The 26,900-nt window shown below is 35.2% G+C and overlaps 1 protein-coding gene across 18 annotated transcripts in view; it reads left to right on the top strand.

Annotated features, from left to right (window-relative positions):
* Mlip (muscular LMNA interacting protein) overlaps window positions 1-26,900 on the top strand; it is a 237,267-nt gene that overhangs the window by 123,724 nt on the left and 86,643 nt on the right. For 10 of the 18 annotated variants that reach the window (XM_026411243.2, XM_026411252.2, XM_026411240.2 and 7 more), the window contains 4 exons: window positions 1,706-1,777; window positions 12,459-12,524; window positions 12,607-12,690; window positions 12,820-12,879. The exons of 1 other annotated variant lie outside the window; for it this stretch is intronic. In XM_026411243.2, the coding sequence (XP_026267028.2) occupies window positions 1,706-1,777; window positions 12,459-12,524; window positions 12,607-12,690; window positions 12,820-12,879 (282 nt within the window). The remainder of the gene's footprint in view (window positions 1-1,705; window positions 1,778-12,458; window positions 12,525-12,606; window positions 12,691-12,819; window positions 12,880-26,900) is intronic. 7 more of the 18 variants (XM_077801978.1, XM_026411241.2, XM_077801979.1 and 4 more) reach the window with 5 other exon arrangements.

The raw sequence follows: 26,900 nt of genomic DNA, 5'->3' as shown, positions 1-26,900 counted from the left end.
CAATCCTTATTCAAATACCTTGTTGCTGGTAGACCACAGCATTTTAGGGTCAATGTGAAGTCTTAGGGCATGAAGGGACCTGAGATATCCTCCAGAAATTGTCCTTCTTGTAGGAGGAGATGGGAGTACAGGACTTGGAAGAGTGGAGAACATGGTAGAAGTTAGAAATTAAAGAATTTAATTGAAGCTTGAGACCCAGAGTAATATCAGAACTTCATGAAGGAGAATAGCTATATGAAAGAGAAAAATAGAACATAAGTAAACATTTAGAGTTTATTTCATGGGAAAAAAGGATGCAGATTCTGAGATCTTTGCATGCTTTGCTGAGTGCGTGTTTGCACAGGTGCGAATGTGTATATATGTATGTCTCTATGTGGGTGCATGTGAATTTAGGAGTCTGTGCACATATAAAAATGTGCATTTGTTTGTGTATGTGGAGTGTATGAGGTGAGCATGTGTGTGGGTGAACACGATTATCAGGATAAGGTGGTTTTCCATGTCAAACCAGCTGGCACCCAGGTGTCAGATGGCTCAATTCTCTTCATTATACCTAACACAGTAGACAGAAAATTTAAAAAATGAACAAAGAAAATGTGTTCTGTTTCTAGCTGGACACTGACATCTTCCTCTAGGTTTGGCACTTCTTTTTACTTTAGCTTCTTCCTAGAACAGTGAATGTGTCATCCTCTTAGCTTCATCCCAGCAGTTTAATGAAGGTTACTTTAATTATGCTCATAAACTCAAGGTTTAATTTTGTTGTACTGCCCTGTCTTCTTCATTAGACTCTTTGGTTTCCTTTCCAAGGAACTGAGACACCCTATAGCTCTGTGCCAATTTCCGGTTAGCTCTGAGCCACTGGGGAAGCTGCCTAAAGCAAGGACATTTGAAGAGAGAGGAGCCTTGAACTTAATCAGCTTGAGACCCAGAGTAAAATCAAAATTGAGCTTTTGATTATGCTTTTTTTATCCTGCTTCCTACAACTTCCTTATACTCACCTCTCTTCTCCAAATATCCACAAAACTAAACTACATCGCACTTTTACTTAAAATTTAGGAAGTTTTTAAAATTTACTTTATCAATATCACTATATTAGAAAGTACAAGAGATGATGATGAGGTAGAAAAAAATGAACTTAAAAGATCAGGGGCTTTTACTTGTTTCTCCATTATGAAGTTATATTGCTGATATTTTATTAAAATTATTGACTACCTTGTTAAGAACTGTTGTTCAATTTTATGTATTATGATCTCTGTTTTTATGAATGATGCAAAAATGTATCAAGAACTCAATTAAATTTACTGCTATACTATTTGTTAACTATGGTACTATAAAGAAGAAATATTCCTTTGAGGATCAACAGAAAGAACCTTGCTCATTTATAGAGCAGTACTCCTATGAGGGCATGCAGCTAATGAGAAATTTATATGTAACTGTGGAAATGAATGTTTTTAAGTTGTGAAACTGTGTTGCACTTAATTGCCTATGATCTCTAGGCTGATATTTTACTGTAGCATTTCTTTGCTTCTCATTCTAATAAAAATATTAATATGTGAGCTAATTTTCTTTTTGTCAGAAGCAAGTTGTTCAAGTATAATGACTCTTTTCTTCATTTGATAACCTGTCATTTAACTTGGTAGAGCTGTCTAAAATTGTCATATTCTTCCCTTTTTCATCTCCACTCTTGCTTTCTGGTTACCCATTCTAGCAATACAAGACCAAGTCAAGTTACAAGGCTTTTGCAGCAATTCCTACAAACACATTACTTTTGGAACAGAAGGTCAGTGTTGACTCAAAAACAGAGTGAATTTTATGTTGCTAATGTCAGTTTTATTATGTTTCTAAAATTTCTGTTGTGAAGATTTATATTTTAAAGTTAAATAAAACTGCTTTTAGTTAAGGATGATGTGCATGAAAGCATCTTGGTTAATATAACTGGATACATTGTTGATTTATCATTAAGGGGTCAATGAGTTCAGAGATGACTAGTCCATTGTCTAGCTGACTTGGGAGCTTGATTCAGATGTGAAAATATACCTATCTTTTGGAACTTAAAATAATTTTTATGTTCAAAAACTTTTATTCTACTTCACTCATATTGATCAAAGAATCAAGGTGATATGGGGTTATGTGGCAACTGGCCACCTTGGTCATTGACTGGTCAAGACTTGATGATTAATATTGGCTTCCACCACGACACAATGTGGAAACTACACTACAGTGGAGAATAGCATCATATACCTCAGGATGAGCTAACCTTCTTCATTCATTTTTGCTAGAAATGAGGGAGGATTGAGATCACTGTTAATGACCGAGCTGCTTTCACATGATTCTAGGACATTTTTGCTTCGCTATTGAGATCATAAAATTATAAGATATTACTTCAGCTTGTAAATTAAAGTGTCTTGTTTAGTAAGCCCACCACATTTGTCTAAATGAGAGTCAAATGAAGTGTTCATATCAGAATCAAAGTAAAATCAACTACCATGTCTGTCAAATTATACATTTCATATATTGTTTTTATGTAGTCTATTTATCTCTTAGTGTGTCAAGCCCATTTTTTCCCCTGTGTAATTGTAGTGTTTCAAGTACTGTTACTATCATTTTTCAAAATGTTAGTTTGTCAATGAGGTGGTATTTTGATCACTGGTTTATGAATCAATATTCTTGTTCTATTTGCATAATCTACAATGAAACCTTTGTATGAGATCTTATCTGACAAACTGTTAGTGAGAAATGCTAATAGCATATAGGTGAATATCAAGTGGACCGCATTTCTTATATCTCTGGTTATAATTTCATATTATCCACATATGGTCTAGAATCTATGTTCTATATAGTTAAATACTTTGTCCTGAAAGGTCACCAGTCTTCAGAGACATCTGCAGGCTTTTCTCTAGCTTTCCTGAATTTCTACCTTTGATAGCTTATTAAAAGATGAGATGGCACTAACCTTCAGGAGTATGTGTGAAGTTTCACTGCCCCAGTTGCCCCTTGGCTCACTGTTTAGGGCCATCATGGGAGTCGTGGTGACCACAGGCCCTCTGCTGGTTTCAAATAGAGATCTCCCGTCTCTGGTCACCAGTGTCTGCTTTCACAGATGTGGAACAAACTTTCTCAGCAGTGAGGCAAAGAGGAGATTAGAAGCCTCCTACATCCTGGTGTCATCTTTACATACTCCATCTAACGAGGCTCATTCTTCTGGAGTAGTGCTGCAAAGTTAATTTTCTATTGAGAAAAGTGGCAGCTAATACTTCAGGAAAGTCTGTGATATACGGCTGGATGCAGAATCTCTATCTTCCAGCTTTTCCTCTTCCAATTAACTGGATTATAGAGATTACGACCTGTTTGTTCATTTTTAATGAAGATTCATTCATTCAATTTTCAGTTTTCTCTAAAACCCATTTCATAAATATGTATGGTGGTTTTGATGTATATTCAACCCATGCAAGTTTATTTGGGGAAGGCATTATGTTTTTAATTTTGAATAAAATATAACATTGTAGAAAAGTAACTTTTTAAAATTTTGGTGCAACTAAATGATAATTATGAATAATAATAATAATAAAAATGAATATTATGATAATTAATTTAACACAATGCTATTTTAAGGAGGGACAGATTATTGTATGAACACTAGAGTAGATGATTGTCTTTTGGCAGAGATAAATTATTTGAGGACCATAAATATTTAAATTACTCAAAGGTCACAAGGTATAATATGATTTTTTTCTTCTTTAGATCTTTTGTATAAATTTGCAAATTTTCTATTATTTTTTTCCATGTTATGTATTTCTTAATCAGAAATTTTGCTTTGTAAGAATTTTAAAATCATGGACATATAAAGATTTTATGAGTTTATTTTCTTTACAATAATACTTCTTTAATGGAATTTTGTTGCTTCTTTCAGTGTTGTAATGTTTTAAAAATAAATCTGGCAATTTAGTCTTCTTTACACATCTGTTTACACAATATAATTCATCCTATGTCACTAAAATCAAAGGGATTTATTTTTGAATTGAGTGGAAAATTAGGACTATAATCTTAAGAATTTTTTCTATTTTGAAAAGAATTAACATTTTGGAATGTTTTCAATCACAGAAGCTTTTTTTGTGGTCCCTTTGATATTGCATAGAACTCAATTAAGGGTCAGGAAGATGCAGTCTCATTATAATACTTGGTCCACTCTGTGGAATGCCTTGAAGATAGAGCTTGCATATATAATTTAAGTATTAAATATTTCAACAATTAATTCTATCCCCAGCTGGATTATGGCCATAATGGCTATCTTGTGCTGCATTTTGTTCCATAGCATATTGTATAATTAACGAGAAACTGGAATTACTTTGAAAATAATACTATTTTTAAAAGCAAGATTTTCTGTAAATTGAAATACAGGCGTCTCTTGCAATGAGACTTTAAGCTATCATTAAATTATTGGCTTGGTTTCAGCTCTAATCACTCCTGGATGAAGCCCATTATTTTCAAAAGAGTACATTTTGTTGGCAGGGGACACGAATTTTCTGGTACTTCTGTAATTTATTGTCTGCATCAAAACTTAAATTTACGGCTTATTCCATATTCTATCATTTTCCCTCTGTGAACATTTGTGAAGGAAGCATTTTTAGCTTAAGTCATAACTAAGGCTTTATAGAAAGAGATAAATATAAGGCATCATATTTTAATGTGTTGGTATCAGGGTCTTTGGCTTAAGTTTCCTCCAATAATCATCTTCTCTAAGACACAAGGATGAAATAAGAGTGACTATAAAGTAAACTTGTATTTGCAATTTTCTATGGATTCTACTCTAGCGAGTTGAACAATAGACTGAGTACTATGGACAAAATAACTTTATTCTTGGTCTCAATGCCTGCACAATAATCTATTTGGGGGAATATTAAAAGGATTCTTATTGACTAAATTTTCTTCTTATATGAATTTGAGAGCAATATGTAAAAAGTTAAAATTAAGCTGTGGGAACAATCTAACATTTCAAGTAAATGGATTGTTATTTTTATTGTATAATTATTTTAAGGAAGGAATATTTCATGATGTCAAAAATATGCATTTTTTGTCATATTAATGATTAATAGTTTTCCAAGAAAGAATAATTTTTTTTTTCTTGAAGGGAGCTCAAATTTTCTGTTCCCTTCAATATAAAAGCAGGACAAGGGTGAAGTACAATTTTCCTAATAAATGTCATTACTGTCTGCCATTTTCAAAATAAATTTAATTTATAAGTATGTTTATCTTAAACAGAATGATTCTTGCACACACAATTTTACAGGTATCAAATAAAATTATAGAGTTAGTTATTTAAATAGAGAGTTACAGGATAAATTTTTTTGTTTCATCATAGAAGGACGTAAAGGATAGTTATCTTGAAGACCATTGTATAATAATAGAAAGGCAAAGATTTGGGATATCAAGTTAGTTTTTAATCAATTTATTCTAAGTTGACTATTGATTTTTAAAAACATGATTTTCTAAACTTCAATCTGATTAAGCATATGTTCTTGGGTGAGAGTATTTCAAGATCTTTGCCTATTTCAAAAATTTAACAAAATCTAGTTGTTAATTTAGCAATGACCTATCCAAGAGAGGTATCACTTAATTCAGATTAGTACAGAGGCAAGTGTGTTCCCAATTTCTTTGGCAATGAACACATCTCCAGATTTTATACCCATTCTTAACTGATTATCCTCAGGTGGTTGTCTGAATGCACCTCCTATATCACATTTAATTATTCATACTGAGTGGTTTCTTTCTCAGCATGAACATTTTGAGTAAATATAGTAGTTTTCTTTTTATAAATGTTCAGTGAATGAATGTATTTAGTTTGGGGCTGGGTAGGTTTCTAAAATTTGCAATTTCATCCCAATCTTAAGGCAAGTTTTCACTCCTAAGAGTATAAAGAGGCCTAGTATATGATATTTGAAATACTACTACTATCACTACTACTACTGGAGAATATTTAGGATAGAGTAAGCCTAACCAATTCTATATGCCAGTGAAAAGTCATAAAAGGCCTTCTGATACAAGGGTAGCAGGTTGTTTTTTGACTTGATGCATTGGGGCAATTAGATGATACCATTGCAATGGCCTCCTATTGAGTACTCTGGTGGTCAGGCACCAAACCACGTGGTTTACCATCTTCACAACTCTGTGAAGGTTAGTATATTGCTGAACCTCAAAGGACATCTGATCTTCTAGCATTACCCTGCTTTTTATGCAGTAGTGGCATCAGATTGTTAAATTGAAGTATTGAGCAAGAGATGGTGATTTTGAAACCCTGTCTTCAACTTTTTTTTTTAACTCACTAAAATGTATTGAAGTCCTCTTTGAATTAGAATGACAATTTTTTTTTTTAAACAAGGAACAATTAAAGGGAATTGGAAAAAATTTAGCTATGAAAAGATTTGAAAGAGCCAGGGATTGCAAATCAGCCCAATTCCTGGAGCTACTGAAAGAGATGGGGCAAATTATAGTGAAGGAGATCTTGCCTGGAAATAAGGAACAGCCTTCTGATATCCTTAATTAAATGGAGAAAAAGTATGACTTCTCCTATCATTGAGCCTTGATGCAAGGGGTCTGAAACCCACTGTAGTAGTTTGCAAAAATCCCTCTTTTTCTGTGGGAGGAATAGGCATTTAATCCTCTTTCAAAGCTCATGGGACTAAAAACACTGAGTTCCTTGGTTCTTGAAAAATTTATACTGATCACAAGAAAATAATCTATTGGTAAATAGTCCTAGATCTTTAAAGAAACTAATTTTATATATCTGCAAGCTTGTTCGGCTTAGAGTGCACTTTCCCCTCTTTAGTTAAGACCTGATTCCCCAACTAGATAATCAAAGTAAGATTTATTTTTCTGAGAATATCTGTAATCCTACAAATGGTATTGTATTCCTGAAGCAAGTCTTCTGTAGTGCTCTGGTGATTTATTCTACCAAATGGTTGAGCAGATTAAGAAAGTATAGGGGCATTTAGGCTTAACATAAATCATTTTTAAAGGTTCATTTGATCCTTACTAAAATCCAGTAACTCATGTACAGAAGTTTTGAAATTCAATTCAATAGGCGGTCGAGAGATAACAAAAAGTTTACAAGTCCTTTTAGATCATTCTTCCTTTGGAGGCAGTTTGCTGTCTAATTTCATTTCTAGTACGATCAATTCATTCCATCTTCAGATTTTTAGAACTTAATCCCATTTCCTTGGGGAGCAGTTTAGACCAATTCAATACATCTGACTGAAAAGTACAGTTCTATCAGAGGTGCTCTTTTTCAGTGGAGAACACCTATTACAGTTTATTGGCATGTTTTCTCATAAGGATGAAAATATGATCTGTGATGCTTTTTCATAGCACTTGGCTCTTAATTATAATGCAGTGCTAGGTTCAGAAACTATTTTCTGCTGAAAGTTGGATTCACTAGGTCTCCTTTTAAAATCTAGGCTCCAAAGTTTGCTGTTCTGTGTAAATTGTAAATATTATAGTAAGAATATCTGAAAATTTAGATTTAAAAATTTAAATCTTTTAAAAAAGATTTAAACAATATTCTATTTATGCATCAATTGCTATAGTGCAATTTGATGAAAAATGTTTTTAATAACAATATTTTACTGGGGAATATTTTTAGAGACTGACTCACAATGAACAAATGTAAAGAAACCTCAATACAACCCTGCTGGCTAACTTGTAAAACAAACAAAATATAAATATATATAAATCTATGCTCAGGCTTATTAAGAGAGATTTAGAATATTTTCTTTTAATAAATTTTTGAACAATGAAAAAAAAGCTAGTTTTATGGCTGTTAGAAGTGGATCAAGATGATATATTTGACAAATAATTTCTAGTCAGTTAAAATATCAAGTCTAGTAAATTTCAAGGCTATCTAATCCAAAATAAGCCTGTCCACATACAAAATAGTTTTAATACCGTCTGACTATTGCCCCCATTTCAGGTTTTGGCATTTCTGCTTAAAATCATTATCTTGCTTAGTTTTCTTGGGGACATAAGTAGATAATTTTGACATTCTTTGAATGAAGTCTAATAATTTGAGTAGCCCAACAAAAGTTGTATTTGCCTGTAGTAATTTTCTAATTTAGCTAAAATAACAACCACATCTGGTTTTGGCTGAAAAAAAAAATCATCTCACTGTACCAATACTGATCACATGCTAAGAGCTGATCATTGACGAGAAGCAAATTTAATTATATTATGGAAAAATAGCTAATTTATTTATTAGTTAAAATACTTAGAGTTTAAACCACTTCTCTAAAGCAGAAGTGGAGTCCTAAAATCATATTTATATAATTCATTCACTCATTTAAATCCATTACTTTCTGAGTTCACTCTTCAATCCATCCTGAAGATTTTTCCTGAGCCTCTACCATGTTCTGTATCCTGGGGCTACAAAGATAATACCATAATAGAACAAACAGTCCAGTACTGTAAAGAAGTAGTTTCGGAAAAAAATTACCATACAGAATGCTTAAGTATATGGTGCCTAATCAGGGAATGGTTGACTTTAGTCTGAGGGCCAGAAAGACATTATAAAGGAGTCTGATTTGGGTCTTCAAGATGAATCAGTGTTGAACACAAACAATTGAAAAAAATAAGTTCTACTTTAAAAAGAAAAGCAAAGAAAAAGATGAATAGGAGTTCTCTAAGTGATACTATGAAGCCGAACTCCACTGTCCCTGGTTGTTCACTCTGTACCTTAGTTCAACCCTTGTGTGGCCTGCATACTATTTGGTGTCCTCCTTTCTTGGACTTCGGGTACCTGTGATATACACTGTATATAAACCATTGTGATTTAGCATCTGTTTGGTGTAAGAGTCATGTATTTGTTCATACTAATAACACTGGGGAAGGAACCTCTTCCTTACCTACAGTATGAATAGGAACTGATGAACACCTGCTATCAGGGAAATATTAAACCCTCTGAATCCCAGATAAGAGATATTATGTAAAAATTTCTGTTCCCCGCCAATCATTTCTCATTATTAATCTTAATTTTAGAGGAAGAAGAAAATTGCATAAGACATTATTTTTGGTAAAAATATTCCTATTCAGTTATCATAACTAATCTTCTAAATTTTGTTATATAATAGGGAGGGAAGTGCATTTTGGAAACAAAAGTTTTCAAACAATATTTTGTTTGTGAACTATTAAAATAAAGGGATGGTAAGAGCTTATCCTTTAGAGGCCATTTTAATGAATTCTTAGATATATATCCTATGCCAAAGAGATGATTCTAGCATCTGACATGCAGCCTGTAGGTAAAGGCCTATAAGTGTAAATGTAGATCTGTTATTTGCCTGGGTTTGTAAAAAGGAGGAAAATAGATTCTGATGAACAATGAATTTCACAGTTCCATGTCCTGGTGGGACAAGTTTAATTAAGGATATGGCTAAATCAAGATGACAATGAAGAAATGAGAAATGGGAGGCAAATCTAAACAATAGGACAGGGCAGAATGGTATTCTAAAAAAAATTATATAAAACATTATAATAGAGAACTGGTTCTTTTATTTGTTTACAAATTTGCCAGAACATCTATATTCAGATCATTATTTTTTTTCCTTTGAAAATGATTGCCTTGAAGGACTAGTCACTTATTCTAATTAGTCTGTAATTGCTTATCACATTTGTGATGATTTCTTTAGTACCTCTCTTGGAAACTCTTGGTACATATTTCTGAATGAACTTAGGGATGGTAGATTGTTGAAATTTGAAAGTGGATTTGAACTAGATAGGTTGAAAAGCTTCCTGTGGTAAAACATTTAGAATTGATGATCAAAATTCTAAAACTAGGTAGAATATGTGAAATTACCATCTTTTTAGGTCATTTTCAGTCAAACACTGGCAAGTGTGGTCCAATTCAGTAGACAGCTTTAGCACATAAAAAAAGTATGGGAAATCCCAAAGGACCAAATACCATACCAGACTGAAATTCAGAATGTTCATCTGCATGCAGATGCTTTGGTTGTTTTGAAGGTATTAAACTCACTAATCATAAAAATGTGCATTTATTGTTAACTAGGCAAGGGGAGAGAAAGACTTGGAACTGAGCAAGATAGAGAACTGAAATTGCATCATTATCATAAAGCCAGGATTTTTGAAAGGTTGTACTCTCAAGTACAGGATGGAAAAGATGAGAAAAAGACATTTACAAAAGAAAGACAGGCACATTTTCTAATTAACCTAAGCTCAGGGTAGGAAAAAAATAAACTTTAACCACAAGCTTGCTCTCCAAGGTGGGTTTAAAATTTGAATCCACACAACTCATGTAATGCTGCTTAGAAACTTTGCCCAAATCTTTGGATAACTATTGGATAATTAATACATGTGTCCATGAAGCCCAGTGAAGGATAAAATCATGGAATAGAGGTTTCAGTTTCTGCCTACAATCAGGCAAACAGGGTTTGGAGTCCAATTAACTGCATGATAAAACTAATTTAAAAAAAATTTTCACGAGACTATAACAGAATCTGTAGTCTTTATAATATGTCATTCAGTCTCTAAACCATAATATCTGTACAGTCGAAAAACAGAACAATGCCACCAATATTCAAGGGTAGAAATCAACCCCAAGTTTTTACAGGTGTTGTAATTATCTGGTAAAGGTTTTAAAGCTATTATTATAAATATGCTCAAGGATGTAAAGGAAAATATTATCATAATGAATTAACATATAGAAATTCTCAACATAAAAATAAAAACTATAAGTTAAAATCAAATGAAAATGCTAGAATTGAAAAATAAAATATTGAAAATAAAAGTGCACTGGATTGGCTTAAGAGAAAATTTGAGATATAGAAAATCAATAAAATTGAAGATAGACCAATAGAAATTACCTGTTTTTAAAAGCAGGAGAGACAAATATTGAAGAATTGAACAGAGCTTCACTGATATGTGGGATATATCAACATATAACTGGAGTCTCAGAAGGAGGATAGGAAGAGAGAGAAAATGGAGTGAAAAAAAATACCAAATTTCCCAAATTTGATGAAAGACAAAAAATGTATACTTTCAAGAATTTCAGATAGTCCCAAGAAATTTTAATACAAAGAAAACCATGCATAGGCACATGACAAATTGCTAAGGTTCAAATATAAAGAGAAAATCAACACCCTACAGACAGAGCAACATCAATACATGAAGGCTAACTTCTCAGAAACAATGGGGGCCAGAACATGGTGGAATAAGACCTTTGAAAAGGTGACAGAGAAAGAAAACTCTATATTCTATATTTCTTCAAGAATGAAGCAAGATAGAGATATTTATAGCTAAAAGAAAACTAAGAGAATTCCTTGATAGCAGACTTGCATTACAAAAAAAAAATTGCTAAAGCAATATTTTCAAGATGAAGGGAAATAATGGCAAATAGAATCCAAGAACTTCAGTAAGGAATGCAGATCATAGGGAATGGTGGTTATGTGGCTAACTAGGAAATGTGATTCTATTCAAATTTCTTTAAAATACACATAACTACTTCAAGTTTACACCACAGTAATGTTTATAGCATATTTAAATGTAATTTACATAGCAATTAGAGCACATAAATAAGAGGATGAACTGAACTGTAATTGCAAGCTTCTTGTTTATTGTGTGACATGATCTAAGATTTTGTGTGCTTGAGTTACACCTCAGTATGAATGAAAAAATTTCAAGGATTCCCCCCCCCAAAAAAAAAAAAACATAGCCTATAACTCCTGTATTATTTGGTGTAAGGAACACTAGCTGACACAATAGACAAACCCTGACATTTTAATGACTTGATGCAATTGATGTTTGCTACCTTCCCACATTATACCTTGTTGTCACTCAGTTTGACCCTCCTGCACAGCCCCCTCTAATAGTGACTCAATAATGTTTTCTACTCTCATCTTGCATGTCAGTTATCTGTAGAAGATGAGAGAGGGATCGGTGTAGGGGGGGCACTGAAGAAAAGTCATATCCATTCCTAACTTCCTTTCACCAGAGGTTACCCATCATTTTTTTTGTTGCATTCAGTAAAAATCAGTCATAAATCCATACATAAATTCTTGAGGCTAAGAAGATGTTGTGCAACTGTGTTCAAGCAAATAAAAGAAAGTGATGAATACTTGGCATTATCTCTGCCACATGCCCAAATTAATGGATAGAAAAAAATGAACAAGGAAAATAACTTTAATTAATTAAAAGGAAAACAATTAAATAAAAAGTAAAATAGAAAAAAAAGTGGGTCAAAAACAAAACAAACAGCCTCCTTTCTTTATGGTTGCACTTTATATTAGATTGTTTTCACAGGGGAAATTGGATGAATGTGGAAAGTGTCTTCATATTAGAGAATAGCTCATCAAATGATTCAGTTTTTTTTTTCCTTAGAAAATTAAGATATACAGGGTTTGCTTTTCTACTACATTGGTGTTTGATTGGAAGCCTCACATGAGAAATATTTCATTTATCACTAGGCACTAGATGAACCAGCCAAGACTGAAAATGTCTCCAAGGACAGCACATTAGACCTTCCTGTGGAGGTAATGACTTCAGATTACCCTGCTTGTGGCATGCAACCCTGGAACTCACTGCTAACTCAGTACCTGGTTTCAATTTTTCCAGTTTTGTTATCCTGCACAGCTCAGGCAGAAAACTGAAGAGCTCTGTGCTACCATTGATAAGGTCTTGCAGGATTCCTTGTCTATGGTAATGCCTTAGAATAGAATGTGCTATTCAAACATTTGCTTCGCTTCTCTTCATTTCCCTCTACTTTAGTATGATGCCTCACAGGACTGTCCTTTTCTTTTCTTCCTTTCTTCTTTCTTTTTCTTCCAGCATTCTTCTGATTCTCCTTCAAGGTCCCCTCAGACATTGTTGGGTTCTGAAACAATCAAAGTATGTATATATTTATTATAATTTACTGATCCATAGATTTGCTAGGTCAGTGATTTTCAAACTGAGTCAAAGCTCAATAGTCAGTTGGGAAATTGATAGTTAGTAAACCAATATATAAAAATGCCACCAGCATTTTAAAAATAGTACAATATCAGGTTCTATTTCAAGTACTGTATAGCTGTTGTTGACATTTGTTTCTGTTTGTTTACATGTTCACATGTGTACAAATTTGCATAGTAAATCTATTTCTTACTTGGGTCATGTTTAAAACAGTTGGAAAACGTACTAGAGTATATAGTTGTATGTTAGCATTTTATAGAACTGGATGTAGAATCTGTGACTTATCTCAAACTATAGCTTCATTATTAATGTAATTACAGCTACTTAGAATTGTTAAACTGGAAAATGAAGTGGACTAAAATAGTACTATTCTAATAGCTTTAATATAGGTATATTTCTGGATTTTAAAAATTTGATAGACCAAATTAATTTCATTGTACTTTGGGACAGAATGCTAAATATTTTAGATTGCTAAAGTACTACTAGGCTATTTGTTGTTGTAATTAAATATATGTTTCCTTCTTAAAATGTAGTCATTTTTATTTGGAGAAATATTACACTTCTCTGAATTATTTTTCAAATATTTATATACATATATATTGTATTTTTTTCAAATGTTTATATTGGTGAGTATAACTTTACTCACCCAAATTTCAGAATGCATGTGGCTTTTCCTTTATTGATAACTATTATTATAATTATTATTTTCTTTTCTGTCCTCCTTATTTTCTGTCTTGGAGTTAGTACTTTCTGCATGTCTTTTCAAAAAATGGGACATTGATGTCTGACATAGGTTTTAAAAATGCAGAATTCTTCATAACTAGAAGAATTATCCTAATTTTTAACTGGAACATTATTGAAAAATATCCATTATTAGTAAAATAGAAGCCTGGGAACTGATTGTTGTCAATATCAATAAATTATATTTTTAACAGAGAGAACCCACAAACATAGTTTCTGTATTTGGAATCTATTTTGTTGTATATCCATTAAGTCTATTAATTAAAATTTTGTTGTACCAAAAATAATATTATTTTATAAAAATATTTATTATTTAAAATAAATTTTTAAAATTTAACTTGTTGAACATGTAAAATATGTATATATTAATTGTATTTAAGAAGTTACATATGAATAGTAATATATATTTTTTTGATTTAACAAATATCTAGTACTCATTATATTAAAAAATGATATTTTAGGTCACTAGATTTCAAGCACTTTTTCTTGAACAATTTTTTTAAAAAATTTTATTTGATATATAATATTTATACATATTTTTATATACAAGGTAATGTTATAATTCATGTATACAACTCAATAAGTAGCATATCAATCACATTAAGCTTTTATAAATTCTTTATGATAAATGCATTCAGATTCCTTCTTTCTAATTAGTTTGAGGTATATATAAAGTTTTATATTTATTATATCCACCCTGCTCTGCCATAGAATACCAGAACTTATCCCTTCTGTCAAGCAATTTTATGCTACCAGTTGATTGACCCCTCCCATCATAACCCAGTTTAATCAACAATCCCTATTCTGCTCTCAACTTCTGTAAGATCAACTTTTTCAGATTCTGTTTAGAACTGAGATCATGTGGTGTTTGTGTTTCTGTTCTTGACTTATTTCACATTTCTCCAGTTCTATTCAGATAGGATTTCATGTTTTTTTATTCTAACTTGTTATATATAACAGCAGAATGCATCACAATTCTTATTACACATAGAGAGCACTTTTTTAATATCTCTGGTTGTACACAAAGTAGAGTCACACCATTTGTGTCTTCATACAGGTACTTAGAGTAGTGATGTTCATCTCATTCCACCATCTTTCCTCCCCCCCCCGCATATCCCCTCCCTTCCCCTATTTCCCCTTTGCTCTATCTAGAGTTTGTGTAATCCACCCATGCTCCCCCCCCACCACTTTATGAATCAGCATCCTTGTATCAGAGAAAACATTTGGCATTTGGTGTTTTGGGATTGGCTGAATTCACAGAGCATTATATTCTCCAACTGCATCAATTTACCTGCAAATGCCATGATTTTATTGTCTTTTAATGCTGAATAGTATTCCACTGTGTGTATATATACCACATTTTCTTTATCCATTCATCATCTGAAGGGCATCTAGGTTGGTTCCACAATTTAGCTATTATGAATTGTGCTCCTATAAATATTAATGTGGCTGTGTCCCTGTAGTATGCTGTTTTTAAGTCCTTTGGGTATAAACTGAGGACTGAAATAGCTGGGTCAAATGGTGATTCCATCCTCAATTTTCTGAGGAATCTCCATACTGCTTTCTATATTGGCTGCACCACTTTGCAGTCCTATCAGCAATGTATGAGTGTACCTTTTTCACCACATTCTCACCAACATTTATTGTTGCCTGTATTCTTGATGATTGCCATTCTGACAGGAGTGAGATGAAATTTTAGAAAGATTTTGATTTGCATTTCTCTAATTGCTAGAGATGTTGAACACTCTTTCATATATTTGTTGATCAATTGTATTTCTTCTTCTGTGAAGTGTCGGTTCAGTTCCTTAGCTCATTTATTGATTTGGTTATTTGTTTTATTAGTGTTAAGTTTTTGAATTCTTTTTTTTTTTTTAAGCATCTCATTTTTTTTATTCTTTAATGTAGTTTTTTAAGCACATGATGTCACACCAAATGGGGGGGCCTGCCAAGGTGGTGTGGACTGGAGGCCTCTTCTTGCAGAGGGTCACTATGGAGCAAGACTGAGCTTTGTCACTGGGGACTTAACATTGTCTCCATGCAAGCGCCTTCTCTGTGTGAACAACCCTGCTCTCCAGAGGTCTCCCAACTGTTGATTCTTTACATTTCTTCTTCTCCCCTCACCCTGCTCCTGTGGTTAACTTTATAAGTTTGTACTGCAAAGGTTGTAAATAATAATTAAAAAAAAATCACAGTGCTTCTCTTGGTCATGATACTAGGAAAAAAGTAGTGATTTTCCCCTGCAAATTCTTTCTTCCTCTTGCCACATGTAGGTCTTCATTATCGATAGCCTGCTGCATGGGGCTTCCTTGGCATGGAACTGGAATTTCTTTTTTTTTTTTTTGTATTTTTTATTATTATTATTTTTTTTATTGTTGGTCGTTCAAAACATTACATAGTTCTTAATACATCATATTTCACAGTTTGATTCAAGTGGATTATGAACTCCCAATTTTACCCCGTATACAGATTGCTGTATCACATCAGTTACCCTTCCATTGATTGACATATTGCCTTTCTAGTGTCTGATGTATTCTGCTGTCTGTCTTATTCTCTACTATCCCCCCTCCCCTCCCCTCCCCTCCCCTCCTCTCCCCTTTTCTCTCTCTACCCCTTCTACTGTAAATCATTTCTTCCATTTGTATTATCTTGTCTTACCCCTCCTTTCCTCTTATATGTCATTTTGTATAACCCTGAGGATCGCCTTCCATTTCCATGCGATTTCCCTTCTCACTTCCTTTCCCTCCCACCTCTCACCCCTGCTATTGTAAATCTTCTTCTCAAGCTCTTCGTCCCTACCCTGTCCTTGTTTACTCCCCTTATATCAAAGGAGTCATTTGGTATTTGTTTTTTAAAGATTGACTAGCTTCACTTAGCATAATCTGCTCTAATGCCATCCATTTCCCTCCAAATTCTATGATTTTGTCATTTTTTAATGCAGAGTAATACTCCATTGTGTATAAATGCCACATTTTTTTTATCCATTCATCTATTGAAGGGCATTTAGGCTGGTTCCACAGTCTTGCTATCGTGAATTGTGCTGCTATGAACATCGATGTAGCAGTGTCCCTGTAGCATGCTCTTGTTAGGGCTTTAGGGAATAGACCGAGAAGGGGAATAGCTGGGTCAAATGGTGGTTCCATTCCCAGCTTTCCAAGAAATCTCCATACTGCTTTCCAAATTGGCTGCACCATTTTGCAGTCCCACCAGCAATGAACAAGAGTGCCCTTTTCCCCGCATCCTCTCCAGCACTTATTGTTGTTTGACTTCCTAATGGCTGCCAATCTTACTGGAGTGAGATGGTATCTTAGGGTAGTTTTGATTTGCATTTCTCTGACTGCTAGAGATGGTGAGCATTTTTTCATGTACTTATTGATTGATTGTATGTCCTCCTCTGAGAAGTGTCTGTTCAGGTCCTTTGCCCATTTATTGATTGGGTTATTTGTTATCTTATTGTCTAATTTTTTGAGTTCTTTATATATTCTGGTTATTAGGGCTCTATCTGAAGTGTGTGGAGTAAAGATTTGTTCCCAGGATGTAGGCTCCCTGTTTATCTCTCTTATTGTTTCTTTTGCTGAGAAAAAACTTTTTAGTTTGAGTAAGTCCCATTTGTTGATTCTAGTTGTTAACTCTTGCGCTATGGGTGTCCTATTGAGGAATTTGGAGCCTGATCCCACAGTATGTAGATCATAACCAACTTTTTCTTCTATCAGATGCCGTGTCTCTGATTTAATATCAAGCTCCTTGATCCATTTTGAGTTAACTTTTGTGCATGGCGAGAGATAGGGATTCAGCTTCTTTTTGATGCAAATGGATTTCCAGTTTTCCCAGCACCATTTGTTGAAGATGCTATCCTTCCTCCATTGCATGCTTTTAGCCCCTTTATCAAATATAAGATAGTTGTAGTTGTGTGGATTGGTTACTTTGTCCTCTATTCTGTACCATTGGTCCACCTGCCTGTTTTGGTACCAGTACCATGCTGTTTTAGTTACTATTGCTCTGTAGTATAGTTTGAAGTCTGGTATCTCTATACCGCCTGATTCACACTTCCTGCTTAGTATTGTTTTTGCTATTCTGGGTCTTTTATTATTTCATATGAATTTCATGATTCTTTTATCTATTTCTACAAGAAATGCTGTTGGGATTTTGATTGGCATTGCATTAAACTTATAGAGAACTTTTGGTAATATCACCATTTTGATGATGTTAGTTCTGCCTATCCGTGAGCAGGGTATATTTTTCCATCTTCTAAGGTCTTCTTCTATATCTTTCTTTAGGGTTCTGTAATTTTCATTGTATAAATCTTTCACCTCTTTTGTTAGGTTGATTCCCAAGTATTTTATTTTTTGGGGGGATAATGTGAATGGAGTAGTTGTCCTCATTTCCGTTTCAGAGGGTTTGTCGCTGATATACAGGAATGCCTTTGATTTATGCGTGTTGATCTTTATATCCTGCCACTTTGCTGAATTCATTTATTAGCTCTAATAGCTTCTTTGTGGACCCTTTTGGGTCTGCTAGGTATAGAATCATATCATCTGCAAATAGTGATAATTTAAGTTCTTCTTTTCCTGTTTTTATGCCTTTAATTTCTTTCGTCTGTCTAATTGCTCTGGCCAGTGTTTCGAGGACTATGTTGAACAGAAGTGGTGAGAGAGGGCATCCCTGTCTTGTACCAGATCTTAGAGGGAATGCCTTCAATTTTTCTCCATTCAGAATGATGCTGGCCTGTGGCTTATCATAGATTGCTTTTACAATGTTGAGGTATGATCCAGTTATCCCTAATTTTTCTAGAGTTTTGAACATAAAGGGATGCTGTACTTTGTCGAATGCTTTTTCTGCATCTATCGAGATGATCATATGGTTCTTATTTTTAAGTCTATTGATGTGGTGAATAACATTTATTGATTTCCGTATATTGAACCAGCCTTGCATCCCATGGATGAATCCTACTTGATCATGGTGTATAATTGTTTTGATATGTATTTGAATCCGATTCGCCAGAATTTTATTGAGGATTTTTGCGTCAAGGTTCATTAGAGATATTGGTCTGTAGTTTTCTTTCTTTGAAGTGTCTTTGTCTGGTTTCGGAATCAGGGTGATGTTGGCCTCGTAGAACGAATTTGGAAGTTCTCCCTCTTTTTCTATTTCCTGAAATAGCTTGAAAAGTATTGGTGTTAGTTCCTCTTTAAAGGTTTTGTAAAACTCTGCTGTATACCCATCCGGTCCTGGGCTTTTCTTAGTTGGTAATCTTTTGATGGTTTCTTCTATTTCTTCTATTGTTATTGGTCTGTTTAGGTTGTCTATATCCTCCTGACTCAATCTGGGCAGATCATAAGACTTAAGGAATTTATCTATGCCTTCACTATCTTCTATTTTATTGGAGTATAAGGATTCAAAATAATTTCTGATTATCTTCTGTATTTCTGAAGTATCTGTTGTGATATTGCCTTTTTCATCCCGTATGCTAGTAATTTGGGTTCTCTCTCTTCTTCTCTTCGTTAGCATGGCTAAGGGTCTGTCAATTTTATTTATTTTTTCAAAGAACCAACTTTTAGTTTTGTCAATTTTTTCAATTGTTTCTTTTGTTTCAATTTCATTAATTTCAGCTCTGATTTTAATTATTTCTTGCCTTCTACTTCTTTTGCAGTTGTTTTGCTCTTCTTTTTCTAGGATTTTGAGATGAGGTATGAGATCATTTATTTGTTGGTTTTTTCTTTTCTTGAGGAATGAACTCCAAGCAATGAATTTTCCTCTTAGAACTGCTTTCAATGTGTCCCATAGATTCCGATATGTTGTGTCTGTGTTTTCATTTAACTCTAGGAAGTTTTTAATTTCCTCCTTGATGTCTTCTAAAACCCATTGATCATTCAGCAACCTATTGTTCATTCTCCAAGTGATGCTTGATTTTTCCTTCCTTCTTTTATCATTGATTTTCTGTTTCATTCCATTATGATCAGATAAGATGCATGGTATTATCTCTACCCCTTTATATTGTTTAAGAGTTGCCCTGTGACATAATATATGGTCTATTTTTGAGAAGGTTCCATGTGCTGCTGAGAAAAAAGTGTAGCTACTTGATGTTGGGTGGTATAGTCTATATATGTCAATTAAGTCTAGGTTGTTAATTGTGTTGTTGAGTTCTATAGTTTCCTTATTTAACTTTTGTTTGGTAGATCTGTCGAGTGGTGAGAGAGGTGAGTTGAAGTCTCCCATGATTATTGTATGGTGGTCTATTAGACTCTTGAACTTGAGAAGAGTTTGCTTGATGAACACAGCTGCACCATTATTTGGGGCATATTTATTTATGATTGTTATGTCTTGTTGGTGTATGGTTCCCTTGAGCAGTATGAAGTGTCCTTCTTTATCCCTTTTGATTGACTTTGGCTTGAAATCTATTTTATTAGATATGAGTATGGACACTCCTGCTTGTTTCCTCAGTCCATATGAGTGGTATGATTTTTCCCAACCTTTCACCTTCAGTCTATGAATATCTTTTCCTATCAGATGCGTCTCCTGTAGGCAGCATATTGTTGGGTCTTGTTTTGTGATCCATTCTACTAGCCTGTGTCTCTTAATTGGTGAGTTTAAGCCATTAACATTTAGGGTTATTATTGAGATATGGTTTGTTCTTCTAGCCATATTTGTTTACTAATGTTACTAAACCTGATTTGTTATCCTCTTTGACTACTTTCCCCCCTTTACTGTCCTACCTCCCATAGTTGGTTTTCAATGTTATTTTCCATTTCCTCTTCCTGTAATGTTTTGCCAAGGATTTTTTGAAGAGATGGTTTTCTAGCTGCGAATTCTTTTAACTTTTGTTTATCGTGGAAGGTTTTAATTTCATCTTCTATCCTGAAGCTTAATTTCGCCGGATACACGATTCTTGGTTGGAACCCATTTTCTTTCAGTGTTTGAAATATGTTATTCCAGGATCTTCTAGCTTTCAGAGTCTGTGTTGAGAGATCAGCTGTTATCCTGATTGGTTTACCCCTAAATGTAATCTGCATTCTTTCTCTTGCAGCTTTTAAAATTCTCTCCTTATTCTGTATGTTGGACATCTTCATTATAATGTGACTAGGTGTGGATCTCTTATGATTTTGCACATTCAGCGTCCTGTAGGCTTCTAGGATTTGGGATTCTGTCTCATTCTTCAAGTCTGGCAAGTTTTCTCATATTATTTCACTGAATAGACTGTTTATTCCTTTGGTATGGAGCTCTGTGCCTTGCTGTATCCCAATGACTCTTAAATTTGGTCTTTTGATATTGTCCCATAATTCTTGGATGTTCTGCTCATGGTTTCTTAACAGACTTGCTGAGCTGTCTATGTTCTTTTCCAGTTGAAATACTTTGTCTTCATTGTCTGATGTTCTCTCTTCTAAGTGATCTACTCTGCTGGTAGTATTCTCAATTGAGTTTTTGATTTGGTTTATTGTTTCCTGCATTTCTAGGATTTCTATTTGTTTGTTTTTTATTACCTCTATCTCCCTGTGAAATTGATCTTTTACTTCCTGGATTTGTTTGTCAATGTTATCTTTCATTATCTGATTTTGCTGTCTCATGTCTTCCTTGAGACTCCAGATCATCTGAAGCATGTATATCCTGACCTCTCTATCTGACATTCCATCTGTTGCACCTATTACCTCTTCTAAAGTTGAGTTGACCTGCATTGCCTGTGATCCTTTCTTTCCTTGTCTTTTCATACTGCTGGCGTTTCTTTCTGCTTGGTGAAACTGTTGTGTTTTGAAATTTTCTCTCTATTTATTTATATTGCTCTTGTATAGTTGAATAATCACCCTTGCAGGGCAGGTAGTGGCTGTGATCCTCCTCCAATTGGTGTGATCCGTCTACCATGCTGGGAGGCCCTAGGTCTGCTCTGCTGGTCGGTCAAAGGTCCGCCGAGCCAGCAGGCACGAGGGGCACCTCCTTTACTCCGCAGGTTGCTGGGCCTAACCTCCCGATGGGTCGAAGGTTGGCCTAGCTTGCAGGCACCGGGGGAGGGGCCGGTTCCGCCCCTCACCAGGCCGCTCGGCCCATCTGCCGGTGGTCACAGTCCCGCCTACCTTGCAGACACTGGGGGAGGGGTCGGTTCCGCCCCTCAGCAAGCCACCGGCCCTGTCCTACTTGTGGGTCCTGTCCGCGTTCCCTGCAGGCACGTGTAGCTGTTCTGTCACTCGGCAGGTTGCTGGACCTGACCCGCCTGTGGGTTGCAGGTTTGCCTAGCTTGCAGGCACTGGGCAGGAGAGATATTAGAAGGGGAGGGAAGAAGTCACTAAAGAGAATGAGTGTAGGCAGGTAGAATTCAAGGACGGGGGAATAGGAAAATTGAAAAGAAGTGAGAAGACAAAAGAAAAAAAAAGTGAAAAGAAAGAAAGAAGAAACGAAAAAAATAAAAATTTAAAACAAATAAAAAAGAAAAAATTTTATAATGATAGTAAAAAATGTAAATTAAAGTTTAAAAAATAATAATAATACTAATAAAATAAAAAGAATTTAAAAAAATTGAGACCATTAATAAGAAAGTTAAAGAACAACAACTACATCAACAACAAAAAGTGAAAATAAAATAAAAAAATAAAAAAATACTAATAATAATCATTAAAATAATAATAATAATAATAATAATAAATCAGTCATATAGCTCGATTAACTTCTCTTCCAGTTGGTGGAGCTATGCCCACTGGGCCAGGCTTCTCTTCTTGATAGGTGGGAACCAATCACTGTGCCTCAGCTCTTCTTCCCAGACTGTGCGGGTCTCCAATCCTGAGTGCCTAGGGCCTTCTCTTGTGGTTCCTCAAGCCAGGGCCCGCTCACCTGTGACACTCACCACAATACTGACTACACGCCAGGTCTGCTGCTCCTGGGAGCCCTGTTTTCATGGGTGCCTGGGCACACCCTTTCTGTTTGCCTCCCTCAGACCCTAAGTTTGTAGGGCTTGGGGCTGAGGGCCCCCAGCGAATTTGTTTGCCCTCAGGTAGCAGCAACTCCCCTGATAGCTGGTGCAAGGGACCTGTTGTCAGCACTGGTGATAGCGATAGCTGGGAGTTCTGCGCCGCTAGTCCTGCGTCACTCCTGATTACCTGGGTCTGGCTGTGGTGCTCAGTTGGCTTTTACCTCTTTGAGTTCAGGTGGGCCGACTAGTTATTTCAGCGGGATCGTTAGTGCTGAGTCACATGAAGCAGGCGAACCGGAGCTAGAATGCAGCCAATTCGGGCTCGGTGTGTTCTGAGAAGGCTAGACTGTTCGCCTGGGGTCCACTTCAGCTCAACCGTGCCTAGTGGTCCTGAGCGAACAGTATTTTGACAGTTTACTTCTCCCTATGCCCGTGCAGCTGAAGGGGTTAGAGACTTGATCTCTCCGCGTCCGCCGCCATGTTGGATCATTTAGATTTTAAAATGTCACTCATCTTATCAGCTGTTCCATTTTACTCGGCAGCTCACTCTCGCGGTTAAGAGTCTGTTCTGAGGTGCTCCGCGGAAAGCGGTGGCGGCAGCGGCGGTGGCTGCAGCGGTGGCGGCGGCGGCGGCGGCAGCGGCCAAGCTGTGGCCTTCGGGACCCCCGTGGAGGGGTTGCGGGCTGGGGGAGGGGAGGCAGCGCCTCGGGGCCGGGTACTGGGCATGCGAAAGAGCGGGTGGGGTGGGGGAAAGAGATTGAGATCTAGATTTAGGGAGTGAGCGTGGGAGGAGAGATGGCTGGGGAGAAGTGAAGCGGAGAGGCGGAGAGGGGAATGAGAAGGGGCCCAGGGAGCCGGGCAGCTCGGGGGCTGCAGCCTTACTGCTCGCGCTGAAGTCATGGCGGATTCACTCCATCTAGGCCCTTTTCTTGACACGGTGCTGAATCCTTGTCGACAGATCTCCTTTAATGATCTTTACTTCTTCTTTTAAGAAGCAGCAACATATGCTGCGGTCGCGGTGGCGCGGAGCACAGAGCGGCTCACTCACTTCCCGCCGCCATCTTCCGGAACTGCTTGAATTATTTATATATCCTATAGATTAATGCTTTATCGGAGGTACATGTGGTAAAGATTTTCTCCAAATCTGTAGGCTCTCTCCTCAAGTTATTAATTGTTTCCTTTGCTGAGAAGAAGCTTTTTAATTTGAATCCATCCCATTTTTTTGATTCTTGATTTTGCTTCTTGCACTTTAGGAGTCTTGTCAAGGAAGTCAGATCCTAGGCCAATGTGATGAAGATTTGGGCCTATTTTTTCTTTTGTTAGGTGCAGGGTCTCTGTTTTAGTGTCTTTGATCTATTTTGAGTTGATTTTTGTACAGGGTGAGAGATAGAGGTTTAATTTCATTTTGCTACACATGGATTTCCAGTTTGGCCTCACCACTTGTTAAATAGGCTATATTTTCTCCAGTGAATGTTTTTGGCACCTTTGTCTGATATGAGATAACCATATTTATGTGAGTTTGTCTCTGTCCTCTATTATGCACTATTGGTCTACAAGTCTATTTTGGGGCCAATACCATTTCCTTTTTTGTTACTATAGCTCTGTAGTATAGTTTAAGGTCTGGTATTGTGATGCCTCCTGCTTCACTTTTCTTGCTAAGGATTTCTTTAGCCATTCTGGTTCTCTTATTTTTCCAAATAAATTTCATGATTGCTTTTTCTATTTCTATGAAGAATGTCATTGGGATTTTAATAGGAATTGCACTAACTCTGTATAACACTTTAGGTTGTATGGCCATTTTGACAATATTAATTCTGCCTATCCAGGAGCATGGGAGATTTTTCCATCTTCTGAGGTTTTCTTCAATTTCTTTCTTTAGTGTTCTGTAGTTTTCATTGTAGAGGTCTTTCGCCTCTTTTGTTAGATTGATTCCCAGGTATTTTTTTTTTTTTTTGAGGATATTTTTAATGGAGTAGTTTTCCTAATTTCTCTTTCAGTGGATTCATTGCTGATGTATAGGAATGCATTTGATTTATGGATGTTAATTTTATATCCTGCTACTTTGCTGAATTCATTTATTAGTTCTAAAAGTTTTCTGGTGGGATTTTTTGGATCTTGAAGGAAGAAAAAGCTTGGTTGTGTAAAAATGAAGAAAGAAACCCAATGCATTTGTAGAATAGAGAGCTAGGGATTAACAGTGCAAAATGAAGTTAAGAAGGACTCATGGTAGTACCTTACTTGGGTCATGGCATGAAATTTGGATTCCACAGAAGATGGAAAGTCATAAAAAAAAAGGCTGGGGAATAATGTGGAGCCATCGGGAGCAATCATTCTGACTTCTGTGAAGAGGCATTTCTGTCAGGGATTGCCCTCTGTGCTTGTGGCCTGGAGAGAGGGGTTCAGAGTAGAGAGAAGCATATGGGTTCGAGACTTACTGTGAAATTGGAAGTGAGTAGTGAAAGAGAGAGGAGTCATGAATGAGCCACAGGTCTCTGCCTTGAGGATAGACAACAGTGGAGGAGGCCCAGTGGGATGGAGGGTAGAGGGCTATATTAGTTTTGGACAGATTTGTTTGAGGTTAATGTCAGAGAAGCTTACACCTGTGAGTCTGTAGCTAATGTTAGAGATCTGAAGATCACAACATAGATGTTGAAAGTGCCCTACATGGAGCTCCAAGTAACAAAACATCACAGGTCAGTGGGGGAAAGAGCCAGCAAAAAAGAATGAAAAGGACATTATGGTAAGAGGAAAGTTGGAGGGTGTGGGGTGGTGTCATGGAAGCTATATGCAAAGTGTTTAAGAGACTATCATTGTTGATGCTGCTAAGAGGAAGAGCAAACTAAGGTTAGGTAAGCATGTATGTTACTGGACTTGTGCATTTCCAAACTGATGCTTATGTGTAGGTGTTCATTCTCTTCTCTGATTTTTTATGACTCTTGTTAGCATATATTTTTGTTTTGAAACTAAGGCTTTTCCTATGGGCATGAAAATAGTCAAATTTAACATTTTTAATTCAACCTTTTCTAGATGGTGTCTTTTTTTCTTGACTTTTATTTTTAACCTTTTAAAACTCCCTTGTCTAAGTATGTTTTCCTGTAGAAAAAATATATTTTTATATATTTTATATATTATACTATATATTCTATATTCAATCAATTTTATACTCAGTCTGAGATTCTATTTATTGGAAACCTTTAGCCATTTAGAATTATTGCAGTTCTATTGTATTAGTGCTAATTTCTGCAATTTTTATTTAAATTTTTCTACTTAAAATGTCTCTTCCCTTTGTTTTTTTCTGCCTTTCTTTTGATATTTTGACACTTATTGATGGCAATTTTGAATTTTTTGTTAGTTTTTTGGTATTCATGCAAATATTGCCGAAGATAATAATTATGTTATTTTCTTATCAAATTTCAAGTTTATCAATATCTTTTCAACATTATGCAAGTATTATAAAACTTTTCAATTTCTACTTGTTTTTAGTCATGCTAAACAAACATATACAGTTTATTAGTACTTTTTTGAAATTTTGTGTGCATTTATATGTTTATACTTTTTCTTGATCTCTTCTTTATTTAGGTCTTTGATCTTCACACATTCATAAATTTCTGCTTTTTTCCCCCCTTTATGAAGATCTTGCTGAAATTTTTATTAAACAGATCTATTTGTGCATGTTTGGAATTCTGTATACGCAAGGGTATCTTAATTTTGCCCTTCCTTTAAATTATAGTTTACTGAACATAAAATTGTAGGTCTTCTCCATTAATATGTTTCTTCCTAGATTCTCCTTTTTGAATAACATACTTATGAACTATTTTGTCAGCATGATATTTGTTATTCTGCAACAGTGACCATTTCTAAGAGGCTCTGTGAGTTTTTAGAATTTTATCTCTACATATAAGAGATAACATGTCTAGGTTGGAATTTTATCTTATGCTTTTTGATTAGAATTGTCTATGGCCTTTCATCGTCTATCTACAATTTTCCCTTCCCCTTAAATCCTGGAAAAGTTTTAGTCATTATTTTTCCAAATGCTTTTTTTTCCCCTGGGAAATCTTAATACTGATTTTGTCACTTTTGATTCTGTATTCTGTCTCTTAATCTTTATATTCTTTTCTATTAATTGTTTCCTGATTCCTTAAAGAGAATTTCTTGAGCTTATATTCCAAGAATTTGTTTAGTATCTATTCTGTTTTATAATCCTTATAGTAAATTCTTTCTTGTAGTTTACATATTTTTTTTTCCTTTAAAGTCAAGTTTATTGAGTCTGTGAGTCTGTAGATGAGGTATAATTTGGCCACAACAAAATTCACTACAATTTGTACAATTCTAT

The sequence above is a fragment of the Urocitellus parryii genome, chromosome 8, assembly GCF_045843805.1.
Source record: "Urocitellus parryii isolate mUroPar1 chromosome 8, mUroPar1.hap1, whole genome shotgun sequence".
Taxonomy (NCBI): Eukaryota; Metazoa; Chordata; class Mammalia; order Rodentia; family Sciuridae; genus Urocitellus; species Urocitellus parryii.
This window is presented reverse-complemented; position numbering and strand designations above follow the sequence as displayed.